Source organism: Pocillopora verrucosa, chromosome 6 (genome assembly GCF_036669915.1).
Source record: "Pocillopora verrucosa isolate sample1 chromosome 6, ASM3666991v2, whole genome shotgun sequence".
Taxonomy (NCBI): Eukaryota; Metazoa; Cnidaria; class Anthozoa; order Scleractinia; family Pocilloporidae; genus Pocillopora; species Pocillopora verrucosa.
Window position 1 is genome coordinate 6488678 of NC_089317.1, and position 16298 is coordinate 6504975.

The 16298-nt window shown below is 37.6% G+C and overlaps 2 protein-coding genes across 2 annotated transcripts; one reads left to right on the top strand and one right to left on the bottom strand.

The window, feature by feature from the left end:
• Window positions 1-933: 933 nt before the first annotated feature.
• On the bottom strand, window positions 934-12518 carry LOC131781620 (propionyl-CoA carboxylase beta chain, mitochondrial-like). Its single transcript, XM_066168774.1, has 17 exons — window positions 12224-12518; window positions 11191-11304; window positions 10818-10886; window positions 10293-10349; window positions 8674-8898; window positions 8403-8444; window positions 7932-7998; window positions 6772-6817; window positions 6064-6138; window positions 5787-5868; window positions 4929-5052; window positions 4402-4509; window positions 3779-3879; window positions 3414-3512; window positions 2762-2801; window positions 2090-2149; window positions 934-1617 (listed from the first exon to the last, which is right to left on the bottom strand). Exons 1-17 carry the CDS (start codon window positions 12446-12448, stop codon window positions 1496-1498), a joined length of 1656 nt encoding a protein of 551 aa, XP_066024871.1. The 5' UTR covers window positions 12449-12518; the 3' UTR covers window positions 934-1495.
• Window positions 12519-12796: 278 nt separating this feature from the next.
• On the top strand, window positions 12797-15951 carry LOC131781621 (uncharacterized). Its single transcript, XM_059098319.2, has one exon. The coding sequence runs from the start codon at window positions 12888-12890 to the stop codon at window positions 14046-14048; it is 1161 nt and encodes a 386-aa protein (XP_058954302.2). The 5' UTR covers window positions 12797-12887; the 3' UTR covers window positions 14049-15951.
• Window positions 15952-16298: the final 347 nt, after the last annotated feature.

Consider the following 16298-nt stretch of genomic DNA (forward strand, 5'->3'; position numbering starts at 1 on the left):
TCTTCTTGTTTCCCTCTTCCTTTGCCTAGATTCCTGGAAAAGATTCCAGACCAAGTATAAACACTGGACTTGGCATGACACTGTGATTGTTATTATCATTTGTTGTTTCACCGATGGGTGCACTTTGTCAATATACTACATCACCGGTTTCATTCGTCAAAAATACAAAATTCGTCAAGAGAGGAAATCTTTGGAAATTATTAGGTAATATTTATCTAGCTTCTCTCGAAGGTTCCCTTCCAAGATCAGTCATATTAGGGGAGGCGAGGAGATTTCCTGATTCAGTTCATATCCGAGAAGAATTTCTCTTCAAATGAGGAGCACTCTTTGGGGATTTAGAATGGCCGCTAATAGTAACCTACCACAAAATGCTGTTACTCTTCGGGCTCAGGCTATTTAAATCAATTTTAGTATCTGAATTACTAGGCACCTACCCCTCCCCTAATTCAACAATACACAACTAATAACAAGTTTGGGTTAATGTCTGGTTAGGGGAGGGGTAGGTGCGCAATTGCGCAGTTACTGTCATTGATCAAACAAATGATTCATACTCATTTGTTCTACACACTAAATGGGCACTCTGTAATGCCCCGAAAACTTAAAACATGCACAGTTTTCGTTCCACACGCTTCGCAAATTTATAACCCTATGTTTTGAACTATTCAAACTGGATTTCTGTTCATGGTCTTGTTGAATTTCCCTTCCGTAGATTGCAGCGTAAAAATCGTGTATTTGAAACAGAGGATGAACCAGAGGAAGAACCGGAGAAAAAGCGTCAGTTATTAGAGGAAGCACCTAATTTAAAACCATGGCGACTAAAGTTGAAAAAGAAACTACGAGACGAACGATTCGTGATTATATCGTCTATTAGTAACTATGGAGAACAGAAAATGCAATAAATACCTTTCGATAAAACAAAATGCGTGCTACAAATAATGATTTGTCTAGTTTTTTAATTTTGCTGAAACTGAAAGATGTCTGTGGTGCATAGTGCATGTGTTCTCTTACTTGCTGTTTTTGGACAATAATCTAGGAGACAGTATGGTGAGTTCTTCAACATACTATGCAGAATATTATCAGAATATACAGTGATTGTACTAGAAACCATTGATACTGTGATTCCAAGAAACCGAATTGAGTTGTCATCCCCTTTTGAGTCCTACCCATGTAATCCACCAAATCTAACAATCGTTCCTCCATGTTTGATAAGATGTATGCTCTCCGCAGACTCTCAAGGCTGAGCTAACGCCAAACGAAATTTGCCCATTGAATCACCATATTACTCACTTGTACGCTTCGCATAAAAACGACCAGTGACGTTTTCAGCTAACACACATGGTAGCGTTCCTTGCATTACCATTTAATATATTCATACTTCTCTTCCCCGATGTTTTATAAAACTTTTTACATGTTGATTAAATTTGTCCAAAAGTGAGGAAGACATGGTGTTAAAAATTTCCACGAATAATTATAGTGCAGGAGTCATCAAAGTCAGCTACAAGGGAATATTTCCATGTTTTTTCCACGGGTTTTCAAGTTTCTTGGTGGCAAGTACTTCCAAATCTCGGCAGATTCTTTTCCGTGTCATGTGAGGCTTGATGATGTCGTCCACAAATCCTGAAAGAGAAATAATAGAGAAATTTGATATCACAGCTTTACTTTCATAGTATGCTAGTACTGCGTTACGTGTTCCTTCCCCATCCTTATGGCTTTTTACTGCCAAAGATTATGTCGGCTTCTGTAGCAAAAAACAATTATATTCGAAAAAACGAAGACAAAAAGATAAAGAAACAAAAGATTTTTGAAAGGAAAAGGATCAAAATGATCTGGAATTTGGCGCGCAATCCATAGGGTCATCGAGTTTTCCCTAAACTAGTCATGACGAACCATTCACACTTCCTTTATTAAAATTCCAAAATATTTCTTCCCTGAGGCATGATTTTCGTTCGTTTCACTGTTACACAGGTGTAGGGGAGAAACAAAAACTGCTCAAGTTTTGCGATCAAACCAACTGCATTCGCTCGATACATACATCAAAATCTAGATTAAATTTTTAAGAATAACATTCATAGGACAGTGCAAGCTTTACCTCTTGTTGCAGCCGGGAATGGATTAGCAAATCTGTCCACATACTCAGCTTCATATTTTTCTAAGGAATTAATATAAAACACTATTATCAATCATCAATTACAAGGGTGCACTGAACATCGCAGTATTTCACTAACACAAATCTTCATTGGACTATATAAGGTTGTACAAAAGTAAACAAAAGGCTTCGAACCAAAAAATTAAAGTATCAATAATGTCTTTCTAGCTTTTGTATGACAGGTGTACGAGGAAGGGAGAATTTCTGTAAGTGCGACCGTTGGGCCTACATGGAAACGCCCACTTTCTTTCCCAGACCCCATCGTCCCCCTCCCCACGTCCCATTTGTCTTCCGGCTAAGCAAGCTACCAAAAAATTACCAACTACAATATACACATAGTTCAGGAACACTGACATAGAGGGAGAGAAAAATGAACTTATGCCTAAATCTCATGTCCTAAACCTTACGATGACTGTTTGTGACCTTTTTCAACTCAACATTTAAGCAAAGTGTTTCCGACTTAATTCCCAATCATGTACACGCGTCATGTTATATCACACAAGGAGACGCAGCTGGAAAATGTGTGAGGAAACTCTTTCTACCGGACAAGAGAATTCAAGAAGAATTTAAGTACTAAATGATGTAACGATGGTCATTAACCTGAGAAGTACTCACCGATATTTTCTTTGCCCCTGAATATGATTGACACAGCACCCTTAATGAGAGAGGTAAATATAACAGAACTTGTTAAAATTTTCTTTGGGAGGAACCTATAGAAACTTTCAGTTTGGATCAACAAGTAATATAAGTTCTGATACAGTTCACGCTCTGTCAAGCCCCCTTTCCCGATTAAATCCCAGGTCTATTAAAAAAGTGAGCGTCAACTACGCCTCCCTCTTTGTGAAAAGCCCTCTCCTTTCGCTTCCCACTTGGAAAATAACCTTTAAGTAATACAAAATTATAATTTGTAAAGGCGAAGTAGTTTTTCCACAGGAAAAAATTCCATGTAAGCGAAAGCCTCTATTGGTTTCCTTAGTCTAATATCATAAAATACGGCTGTTTTTTGGTTGTTGCTGTTTTTTCAAATCCAAAGAAATACATAATGTACATGGCATTAAATCTAGGTGGCGATTCGGAAAACAAAATATGAATAACATTTTGGCCCTAATAAAGCTTTTTTATAACCGCCCCTCTCTAACAAGCCCGGCCCCCTCTCCGATAAGCACCTCGTCAGGGAAGCCCTGAAAACTAGTGAACCCCTCTCCCTCAGGGCGTATTAAACTGTTCCCTCTAAATACCACGGCTATCAACATTGACGCCTACATACCTTAGCTCCCATAACTGCTACTTCCGCTGTTGGCCAAGCATAGTTGAAATCACCCCGCAGATGTTTAGAGCTCATAACGTCATATGCACCGCCATACGCCTAAACAACAAGAAAAAACAGGCAATTACCACTCAAACCCTTAAAAGAGAGCCTTGATTCAATATTAGTACCTTCCGATTACATAACAATTAAACACAAAATTTAGGAAATAAAGTCCGTCTTCGAGAATATTAGTCCAAACGATGCCGAAGCTAGGAGTATAAATACTCCCCTCCCTCGAATGGAATACCAGTCCATCGCAGTTGGTGCAGCTTCACCAAGCGATGTCAAAAAAACTTCTAGTACTTGCTACTTATTCCTCTTACTTTTCTGGTGATAACAGTGATTTTAGGTACAGTTGCTTCAGCATACGCATATAATAGCTTTGCTCCATGGCGAATAATACCTCCATACTCCTGATGTGTTCCTACAAAAGAAAATGACACTGATACTTAGAGCTGATACTCTCGCTATGAGGGAAATATTTTACAAGAATTTTTCCGATATGTTGAAAATGTTCAGCCGACGCGTTAGAAAAGTGTTGTCTGTGTGTGAGCCGTCATCTAGGTCATTCTTAGCCTAATGTGTTGTAATGAGTACGTCTTCATGTTGGAAGGGGGTTGGCCCACGTTTTGGAAGCGTGTCGGCCAACAGGTTGGAAATGTGTCAGCCGACGCGTCAGCAGTAAACGGCCGACGATTAAGAGGACTGTCGGCCGACGCGTTCGAACGTCTTAAAAATCGTTTCTCTACAATGTTGCGATGTCATCGTAAGGAAAGCGAGTTAAGTTAAGAACAGGTTACAAGCAGTTTACGATTGTCCAAAACCGTACTGGCAGAGAATTGTTAGTGAGCCGTTGTCTTTACCAAGTAAAATTCCGTCCCTACACTTTTGACTAAGGGCCAGAAATTTGGTAACAGAGTTAGAGAACTAAGAAACATTCACAAACCTGGAAGAAATCCGGGAACATCTACAAACGTGATGATGGGAATGTTAAATGCATCACAGAAACGCACGAACCGCGCTCCCTTGACAGAAGCGTTGATGTCCAAACAACCTGAGATAGACCAGCAAATAAAAAGTAAACAAGACAATAATAATAATAACCAACAACTCCCACAGTGCGTCCAAAACAACCTGAGATAGACCAGCAAATAAAAATAATAACCAACAACTCCCACAGTGCGTCCAAACAACCTGAGATAGACCAGCAAATAAAAAGTAAACAAGACAATAATAATAATAATAAATTATTTGAGCCGTGTAGTATGGTATAACGAACCTAGAGTCCACGATACGCCCTTGATTGACAAAAGTTAACTGTACAAAGCAACGATGTGGTTTCCTTGCATAATCTGATCTTTAATTTAATTGGTTAGGACAACAAGATAAAATTGGCAAAACAAAATCTGAGATGTGCATGGTTTTCTAAGTTTGTCATTTCAAATGTTCTCGGAAATGATCATTAATTCTCACCAGCTGCTTCTGTAGGTTGATTACCAACAACTCCCACAGTGCGTCCATTCATTCGTCCAAAACCAACCACAATGTTTTTAGCATAATCAGGCGAGATCTCAAAGAATTCACCGTCATCTACAATCTGAGGAGAGAAGAGTGATATTCAATTCAGGGAAGTCTGATGTTGCTCTGCCTCCGCATAACTTCGCTCTGTGATTGGTTTAGAAAATATGATACAATTTTGCATGAACGGAATGTCCAGTTGATGAAACATGGTGTATATTTAGCAGGTTGTGAAGTATGCATGTCGCCCCTCTTCAAATGCTGTTTGTTGCCTTGACTTTACATTTTGCTGCCTGGCAGGATATCTTTTAGGATTGCGTATTCGTTCGATTCTGATAAAAGTCCAAGTGAACTAACGAAAGCGTTTCGCATGAGGCTTGCAGGCTCTGAGGTCACTGTGATAATCTCTCGTGTAAACAGATACCCACACATACTGATATTGTTTAACGATAAAATTGGTTGTAATGAAAGTACATAAAGTGTAGCATTTGAGATTTCCGCTGTTTCGGTGTTGGGAATATAAAAGAAAAGGAAATCTATTTCTTCGTATAGATCCAAAAGGAAGATTGTGTTGTTGACTAATTTCCACCTTCCCTCTGTGTTCAACGTAGAAAAAACTTTACTTTCATCCCTGACTGCCTGTATGCTGTGTGTTATGTTGTCAAAACACTTGACAGAAAGGACTGGGACTGAAAAGAACAAGGGGGGTGGGATGGGAGGGAGAAATTTGACAGTGGAAGGCGAACAACCGCAGAACTGAAGTGCATTTTGTAATAAAATAATATTAGTAATGCTCTAATCACAGCTACTCACCGGATAAATCACATCTAGTATGTCATAAGCCTTGGTGGAATCAAATGGTACAAGAGTATCCAAGTTGGGAATTATTCTGTCACTGGAGGAAAGAGAGCTGAACATGAATGACTGCAACTTTGTGCTGAGCTGTGATCCAACCTCGTATGGACATGGAATACACTTTGGCTGTTAGTGATATTTCATTTCATCTGATTGGCTGTTGCGATTGTTATAGTTTAGATTCTAGAGCATAACCCCAGCCCTAAAACAAATCCCCACTAGGTCATCAACTTACCATGGGTCGTCCGATTCACGGATTGGAGACGGGCTCTTGTTACTGAGAGGCAGGAAGTCAAAGAAATCTCTAATCCTACAAAGATATGGAATAGACCACGAATTTAAAGCCAAGAGCCTGAGCTTTTCCCAAAAACTTTATCATGATTTAAATACTTGTGTTGCTAATCCCCTCCTCCTTCCCGTCCAGATGAGATCTCCCTCAGACAATGTGAGAGCTAAATGCCTTGCCCACAAACAAAATTCTTGACAAAAAGAGAAGCCTTGATTGTGCTCTGTTCTGTTGTAAAGCACGCTGGAAGCTGCTAGAGCATGAAATAAGTGTTAGGTAGAAACTTGAGACATAGTCGAATGTTTCTCCCCACTTCTTGAGTGCTCTAACCACTTCTTAAGTGCTTTACAACAGAACAAAGCACAGTCAAGGCTTCTCTATTTGTTTTTTGTAAAAAGTTTTGGTCACAGGTTTTAACTGCAATTGCAAAAACAATTGTTTTAAAGCAGTCACTGCTGCATCACCCTCCATAAAAGAATAGTTAAAAGTGGAAAGTGCTTCAATCATAAAAAATATTGAATATAACATAGCTTTCTTCTTAATTTGTCAATAACATTTCCATTACACTTCTGTGAATGTCAAAATTACACCATTAGGCCTGCACACAATGCTTTTTCCATGTTACTAAAGTACATATAATTTTTGTCAAATACTTACATGGCCAAAGCTTCCACATCATTTTCAAATGCCCCACAAGCAACTCCTGATAAAAAAATTTTTTAAAGTTGTTTGCTCAGGTTCATCTTTGCAGATCAGTGCAATTGCAAAATAGCTTGAAAAACATTTCATTCAAGTTGTTAATCTACAGTTATCTTCATCATAGTAAAAATCCTTCTTTCAATGTTTGTGACTTTGTTTTCTTTTGTCAGTAGAAGTTTTTATTCCCACCACCTTAGTGTATTAAAGTTTTACTCTATTTAACCCTTTAACTCTTGGAAATGATCAACATGTAACTTCCCTCTTGAAAACCCACACATTGTCCAGCAAGTAGGTAATTAGAATACTCAAGCTTATCAGGTAGAATTTGTTACCTTAATCCAACATGAAATTCTCATAACTAATTTATGAGGCAATGAGTAGCAGCAGGAGGGGAGAATTAACAATCAGATCTTTGGAGTTTAAAAGGGTTAAAGGGAATACTCTGGATAGAACACTAAAATTAGCTCAAACCACTCTGTATTAACTCCCTTAGTTTTCTGTGTATTCTTCTAACTCCAAGCAATTACATGGTTTTCTCTTTGCAACTTTTTAAAATTTGTCAGTGGAAGATTAATCTGCTCATGTCCTCTATACATTTGTATCTTTACCCCATGAATCTTAGGAGAGACCAGCATCTAATTTCTCCTTACAATATCAACCATGAATCACACATTAGGGTCATAAGAATAGAAGAAATGGTCACCAAACAAAGAAGCTTTTGATCAATAAACAGATTTTCCATGTTAGTAACTTAGGAAGTGTACAGAGAACAGTATGGAGAATATGCATACTGATGTTAGGGTGTAATGGGTTAAATGAATAAGGGGGGTACATTTCTAAAGAAACTGTGGTGCTGCATTGGTGGGAAAGTTTAACAGGGTAATTTGGTACTATCAACTGAGTTGATAATGCAAATTGGCCACTGTAAAGAGTTCCAAAGCTGATGTTTCGAGCATAATAGCCCCTTGTCAGAGCAAATGATGAAGGGCTAACACTCAATATGTCACCTTTGAAACTCTTAACAATGGCCAATTTACGTGATCAACTCAGTTGACAATATTTAATTACCATGTAAAGGGTTAAGCCAGATTTAATGCATGTGCTTGTCGCATCTTTACCTGATACAGAGGTGTGAGTTTTAGCCCCTCCTAGTTCCTCTTGAGTGACATCTTCTTGTGTGACAGTCTTGTTTCCAAAAGGAAAGCACAGAAAAGAATTGAAAAACATCAAAGGTTAGATCTTACAATCCTAGCAGCCCTTTCCTGTCCTAATTTATACTGAAGCCTTTCCCCTTAACATCCAGGTGTGACTAGCATCCAATTTCTCCTAACACATCACCCCTGAATGATACATTAAGGTCATGAGAATAAAGGAAATGATCACCTTGTCAGCACCTAACAAATGTATAGAGCATCAGAACAGCATGGAGAATATGCAAACTGATGTTAGGGTGTAAAGGTTTAACAAGAAGGTACTTGATATATGGTCATGCTCCCTTATCTATTCCTCGAGCTCGAGGGGAGAATTAACAGTCAGATCTTAGGAGTTAAAGGGTTAAGATTTAAGCTCACTATGAACCACCAAATTACCTTCACTACATCTGGTCCAGTAATGAACAGATATGATGTGTCCTGAAAAGCAGATGGAGGAATTTTCAATATTGTCAGACAGATATTCGATATTTAAAATATCAAACAAATTAGTTTGTGGTCTGTAAATTGAGAGCCAGAAAGAGTACCACCCTCAAGAAAAAAAAATGGCAGTTGTATGAAAAACTGCAATTTTTTACAATTGCAAAAAAACATTAAATTAAAAGCCTGCAAAATTAAGTACTAGTAAGGCATTATATAACAAACATACCTTGACCATAAAAGTGAAATCAGTAATTGCTGGAGAATACACAGCACCTCCTGCACAGGGTCCCATGACAAGCGAGATCTGCGGAATAACCCCTGAGGCCATCACATTACGCTGGAAAATATCAGCATAACCAGCCAGTGACTCTACACCTTCCTGGATACGAGCACCACCCGAGTCATTCAAACCAATCACTGGCGCACCAACAAGCATGGCCTTGTCCATCACCTGTGTGAATAAGACAGTGACTTGGAAATATGTTTTAGGCATGCTTGTAGGTATAATGATGAATCCCTAGGGGCTACTAAGCTATCTAAGATTCTGTAAGTTATGCAAGAACTACTCGAAGGCATCTCTTTCAACTTTGCTTTTGTGTTTATTCACTACTGTATTTTCTTTATGATGATGTAATGCTCACTGTATCCTGCATCAATAAACGAGATACCCTCTCCTGATGTTATGCTACTTTGTGTTTATTATGATAAATTGCAAATATTTTATAATCATTTCATGTTGATTAGAACATAACTTGCATCTTTGAATAGAAGGGTTCAGAAATGGAACAAATGTTGTACTAAAGAAATAAAAAACATGCCAGGTGCATTGTTGAGTTATACAAGCATGCAGGAATTTTTAAGAACACATGAGGAGTGCAGAGAAGCATGAGCCAAAGGCAAGTGCTTCTCACACTTCTTGTGTGTTCTTAGAAATTCCCAAGTGCTTCTATAACTCATCAATGCTCAAGGAAGAAAATGTATTGTAAATTGTGTGGGTTCATACTAATGATGTAGGCTACATGCATTGTATCTCAACAGTGCACTTGTGTGATGTAAGGCACGCCTTATGGAAATATAATGAACTCGTTCGGACTAATCATGGCGCATGCATTTCTCTTAACATTTTATAGTGAAATTTCTTTGAGAACTTGAAGAGTTCTTGAAGTTTTCAAAAAAATTTTCAAAACTTGAAGTTTTTTAAGAACTTGAGCAGTCTTATTGTCCAAGTAAGGGTAGCCTTCGGAAGGATTGATGGTGGTGGTGGTGATTAATGTTTAGTTAACTTGAATGGCACTCATCAAGAGAGTCACATGGAGAGTTTTTGTCAGTCAAGTGTCGTTATAAAGGCAAATTTATGTTAATTGATTGCTCTGTTTAGCCATGATGTCATTGGCTGTAAGACTCAAGTGATGTAAGTCAGTCATGATTGTTAAATTCAATCTGTCTGTAATTTTACATTGTTGTGTTTGGTGTAAATGTTGTTAAAAAAAAGTTGTTGTATGGTGCAGCAGTTTCTGGCAACTGTTGAGGGGAATCTGTTGTAACATAAACTGAAGCTATAATGTTTTACACTCTGATAATGACTTCTACTTACAAGGTTGTCAAAACATCAGTCACCACTACCAACAACAGTCCCTCTTAGGACAACTCCCAATTGGACGAACACCATATGTCATCAAATGTCACCCCTGGGTTCAAATCATTTATTATAATAAATCCTTTGTGAAAGTGAATACTTGAAATAAAGGCCTCTAAATGGAAACTGCAAAGGAAATGTATACTCGTAACAAAATGAGAATCCTCTGGTTGGAGGTTCATTTCAAGTCAAATGATGTCATGCCCTACCTTGCAGATTTTTTTGGCATGAGCACTTGACAAGCTACCACCAAATACGGTGAAATCCTGTAACACAACTACACCATATTAGACAAAATCATATTTTTAAATCATATCTAATTTTACACTTTCAATCTCAAGATTTTATCGGTAATTCTCTTTGCTATCTGTCATACAATTCATATGATATTAGTTTGGAGAATTTGGTGTTGGATCATCAGATAATCCTCTAATTGATTTTCCTCTTCACTTTCATCACTTGTCAGCCAGGTATTGAATTTTAATTTTGTAAGGAGAAATTCTGTCTTGATCAAGCATAGAATTTTAAAAGGAAAGAAAAAAGTACATAACTCAAGTTTGCACAAAATTCAGAAACTTTTTGCCAATAATGAACTGTGTATTCTGAAAAACTACACATTCAAATATAACAAATATTATTCTCAATCCTTTCCTTCTTGTCTGGCCAATCTAAGGCAATGTTTTTTTAATCAAAAAAAATTCTGAAAGTGAATTATGACCTGAAAAAATTGTTACCTGACTAAAGATAAAGCAAACACGTCCATTGATTGTTCCTTGTCCAGTAACTACACTGTCACCAGTAAACTAAAAATACATGTAAATATCAACATTAATTAAAGTTATGCAATGAAAACACTGATTTTCTCTCCATTCCTGTCCTACCTGACCAACATTAATGCTAAAAAGTAGGAAAAGATTCTGGTTTACTCGCAAATGTGTAGCAACAACAACTGAAGAGGGGAGAATTAATAATCAGATCTTGGAAATTAAAAGGTGAACTTTGATGGATAACTTTGGCTTTCAATAACCAGAACCTTTCCCAATTTCCCTTGGGTTAAATTATGGGTAGTCATATATATATCTCATGAAAAGGCAACTGAACACTAACCTTTTGATTTTCCATTCCAAATTCAGTACAGTTGTGTTCCATAAACATGTCATATTCAACAAATGATTCTGGGTCACACAACAGCTTGACTCTTTCTCTTGCAGTTAGTTTTCCCTAAAAAAGAGGCAAAGTTCTCTGATTAACCCTTTAACTCCCAGAAGTGATTAAAATTTCACTTCTCCCCAAAATATCCATACATTTTCCAGTAAACAGGTAATGAGAATACTCAAACTTATCAGGTAGAAGTTTTTACCTTGATCTAACACCAAATTCTTGTAACTTATTTACAAGGATATATGTAGCAGTTAGAGGGGAGAATTAACAATCAGATCTTGGAAGTTAGAGGGTTAAACCTATACTAACCTCTCCCAGGATACAGGAAAAGAAGTACCTTTTTATAAGGGGCAGGACATGTCTCAGGGATAGATATCTGTGATAAAGCTTCAGTGATCCTTCATGTTATATATCAAAACACAGGAGAGCCACTTAATCCTATGGCTGGCTCTGTGACTAAGTGAGGTGGAGGCTCTGTGAGACTGTCTTAGAAAGACATATTACTATCTTCAGCGCAGGATTGAACATCCTGCTTTGTCCTCATAAATAAGTGAAACATCGTGGAAATTCTTTTTGAAGAGATATAATTCTTAAGTTAACAAGCTTATTTAGTTGGGAAAGTTTGTCTCAGTCTCTTTAATGACTTTTTATGGGCCTCAACTTTCTCCTAACAGGACTGTTATCCTCAAACATATATAGTTGGGCGAATTTAACCAGAAGGGGTAGAACGATCAGTTTATGAATGACACATCAATTAAAGGCAAGGACAAAGACGAGATTCACCCACTATTTCGCCAGAAAAGACACCAAATTCAAGAAATGTTTGCTTTGGGGAGGTGGGAGGGGAGGGTGGCTAGCTAGAGGGAAAATTTATGAAAGAGTAGCGTTCCCTCCTTAATTCATCAAAACAAACCACTTTTTCAGAACTCAATCTTGTCAAAATCAAAATAAGCAGACAGACTGAGAGAGAGTAGCTTACTTTACGATGTTGAGCGTCAATCCTTTTCTGTCCCCCACCAACAATGGCCTCTTCCTTTTTCTCTTCGATCCTCTGTAGAACGCTTCCAGAACAAGCTCGAATAAAAACAGCATTTTTCTTAAAATGGGCCCCACTTGTACCAGACGTTTTGCTGATAAACCCCGCAGACACGGGGAAAAAAGATTTCAGCAATCCACCAGCCCTTGAGGCCGTGAACATAGCCATGTTTCACGACAGAATGCCCGATGTGTTGTTCTCAACTGACTAGGGTAGGGTGAGAATGCTTGCTATATGTAAGAAAAAAATTCAGCTCCACTTTAGGCTCTCCAGTTTCGAAAGCTGTTGTCTTTTTAAATATATTCAATACCTGAAGTAAAATTTTTTCGACTAGACTAGTCAATTTTTCTCATTTTTTAAAGAAAATAATCATAAATTCAAAAAATTAATACATTCTGAGGCACCCCTCTCTTACTAAAATTGACGCACGTGCGGCTGAACAGGAAGGGGGCATGCTGAAATCTGGCAGATACCACTGAACAATAAAACTGCGGCTCAATTCTAAAAATTAAAAATACAATCGAACGAGTTAACTGGGAATCATTGTACTAACAGTTTGCGTGGAAAGATCGTTCGAACGGTTACGGGCTCCGTTCAAAAGTGCGGAATGAACGCCACAACGCTACATGTTGAAGCGTGCAAATGCATGTTGTCACTTGAAAATGACAACCAAGCTGTTTGGGATCAGATGTTCCATTTGCTACCGAAGCTTCGCCAAGCCCTTTCATGTCGAGTGTGCCGCGGTTTATTGATCGACCCGTACGGATCTCACAGCTGTGAGCACCATGTCTGCAAAGGATGTCTACGGAAAAAACGGGCTTTGATACCTGGATGTCGGTGGTGTACAAACTTAGAAAAGCTAACGGAAGATAAACAGGCAAGAATTCTCTTAGCTTGTTATCAAAAGCTTTGCGAATACGTCGCTCAAAAGGCGGTTGGTGGACAATTACTTGCCACGCAAAATGGCGAGTATAACAAGACTTTAGCGATCATTAAAGAGGCGGTGACAAGTCCAATTTCACTCGCACACTTTCAGAATCAACAGGAACAAGCACCGGTACCCGCAAACACCACAGATTCAAATTCCAAAATTTCCCCTTCTACGAGCGGGAATTTGAACATGGCGACCGAGTCACGTGTCACACCAGTCAAACTTCCGCCGGAAATAGAACTGCTCCCTCCAAAACGAGTTACTAAGTTGTTGTCTTCTCCGACAGGAAGTGACAGTCAGAAAGAAAAGAAAAGGAAGAGGAAACCTTTCAAAGGAAGTTATTACAATTATGGGAAAAAGAAAAAAACTGTCAGGCTCAGTGCAAATGCAACAAATTCTTTTTATAATTTAGGGAGTGAGAAAAATATTTCTACAGATTTTGCTTCTCTGGATTTTAAAACTGGAGATTGTCCACAAAAAGTTATTATGGAAGAAGAGGAAAGTGGAGAGATTCAAGTTGTTGATAATGTTGATCCTGAACCAAAGCCTAAGATTGAACAAAAACAAACTGTTGTGGTGACTCCTCCTGGAAAACACCGAAAGAACAAAGGAAAGGTGAAGAGGTGTTCTTGTGGTATGTCATCCAAGCTTCAAAGCCCAAGGTGTGTTACCACGCGCTGCCCTTGCTTCAGTGATGAAGGATCATGTGAACTCTGCCCTTGTTTAAATTGTGGTAATCCCTTTAACAACAACAATAATAACAACAAAATGCAGCCAGATGGAAAATATCCATTGAAGTGTGTAGATGAAAAGAGCATGCTGACTTCTGTAGAATGATTGATCATTATAGGATTTAGAGAAGGATTATCATGCATTTAATGAGGATAAGAAATTGAACCAAAACACCAAGTTAAACTTTTATCATTACAGTATTAGTGTAGATATGTTAAATGTCTTTAAACCAAGTTAGTTTTAGGACCTGTAATGGAAGCTGAAAATCAAAACCACTTCTTATGGAATTATGCAGATTTTAATTGGTTTGTTTTAACCCTTTAACTCCCAAGATCTCATTAGTAATTCTCCTTACTGTCTGCTATATAGTTCATGTGATGTTAGCTTGGAGAATTTGGTATTGGATCAAGTAATAACCCCCTAATTTAAAAGATTTTTCTTAATTCTCATCACTTGTCTGCTTGATATTGTATCGATATTGTAAGGAGAAATTCTGACTGGGTCACTCATGGGAGTTAAAGGGTTAACCTAATGTTAAGAAAATGTAATTTTTGACTTGGGCTTCCGAAGGTGGGAAGTAACCTCAGAGAAAATATGATTTTAATTTTAAAGAACATTACAAAGCCATGTTAAACCTCTGTTAAACAAACATCTGAAAAGATAAACGATCAGCATTGACTCAAATTCTTATTTTCCTATTTGCCTGAAGGATGCCTTCTCATGGGTTGGTTTTGGATTTCAGCAACCATTTTGTTGAAGTGTTTTGACTCTTAGAGCCTATTGCCATGTAACCTCTTACTGTAGTTCAATTATATTACATAGCTGAATGGTGTTATTCTGATGTAACTTCAGATTCTCCTCACTGCTGTATTAGAAAATTTATAGCAGATACGGAGGAGAATATGGAATCATTCTTGTGGAATAAATACATGCTTTCTAGCTAAATAGTGTTTCTAATTTTCTAAGTTATTTCTGTGTAGTGGTGACTTCTTACAAATATGGAACAGATTACCATTTTAAATAGATGTAACTCTATAGATATTTATTTATTATCATTCAAATGTTTTGTTATTTACTTTAACCAACCTGTACTATATATCAGTGTCAATATGACAGAACTCATAAGCAAGCTCTTTTTGCGAGGCTGTAATCTCGTTTGTGCAGTTTAAAAATGAATCACTTCCCTTTGTGTTGAATAATGTAGCTTTTTGTGGTTAAGTGTCAGTCTGCAATCATGCTGTTATGATGTTATGTTCTTCAACCCTTTAACTTCCAGAGGTGATTAACATGTAAGTTCTCCTTATAGTATCCACACATTATCCAGCAAACAAGTAGTGAGATTACTCAAACTTATCAGGTACAGGATTTTATCTTGATTGCACCCCAAATTCTCAAAACCAATTTACAAGGAAATATTTGGCAGCTAGAGGAGAGAATTAACAATCAGATCTTGAGAGTTGAAGGGTTGATAGTTTGACTATGAGTAGTCCTTCCTTTTCAGTGAAGTTTGGCAGGCAAGTCCAAAAAAATCAGCAAAAAGTCTTTAAAAAATTGATGTTTGCATGCCATGCGAAACTCTGGGAATTGAGGTGCAGGAAAAGAGGTACACTTCATGCGCCTTAACCCCCAGAGTTTTTCAAGGCCAGGTTGCATGGATTTTTTTGACTTGCATAAAAGACTCCAGTAAATAGGAAGGAATCCTTGTAGTTTATTTAATAGTTTTTAGATACCATATATGGCAAAGGTTAAGAAATTGTTAGAGCTGACCTCAGTTAGAGCAATAAAGATTGCTACTGGAGAAATTTTTAGTATTTTAGATTTAGTGTTTTGTCAACATTTCTTCAAAAAGAAATTGTCCCCGAGCTTCATTTTTTTATTTTGTTAGATTTTGCTTTTTGCAGCTTGGAAGCATATTTAGACTCTTCTAATATGTGTTTTTCATGGGAAATGGAAATTGGGTCGAGACACTTGGTTCTGCTTATGATAACAAAGGTTAGCCATTGTGTAAGGAAAGGGTGCCCTAAACTATCTTGTTTTTAGGCTGAATCTTTAAATTGAACATTTTTTTGGTGAACTGTGTCAAAAGCTATCAGTGGAAGGACACTTATTCAATGAAAACAACCTCAAAGAATACATTTGGCAAACTGCTTGCTAAAACCATGGTTTGGGTTAGACCTCTTGTAACTAAACAGCCCATGGAGTTCGAGTTTCCTGATAATAAATGACTGTAACATTTCCTTTGAAAGTGATGGCTTTAAGTTTGAGTTCTTGAAGCACCACAAAAAGAAAAACATTTCTATAAAACAATAGATCTGTTCAGTTATCAGCTAGAGTGTTGTCATGATGTTTGAAAGA

Coding starts and splice junctions, on each gene's coding strand:
- LOC131781621 (XM_059098319.2), top strand. CDS start 12,888: ATGAACGCCACAACGCTACATGTTGAAGCGTGCAAATGCATGTTGTCA.
- LOC131781620 (XM_066168774.1), bottom strand. CDS start 12,448: ATGGCTATGTTCACGGCCTCAAGGGCTGGTGGATTGCTGAAATCTTTT. Junction 10,887..11,190: donor TTGGAATGGAAAATCAAAAG/GTTAGTGTTCAG, acceptor ATGTATTTTTAG/TTTACTGGTGACAGTGTAGT. Junction 3,513..3,778: donor TCACTGTTATCACCAGAAAA/GTAAGAGGAATA, acceptor CTTGTTGTTTAG/GCGTATGGCGGTGCATATGA.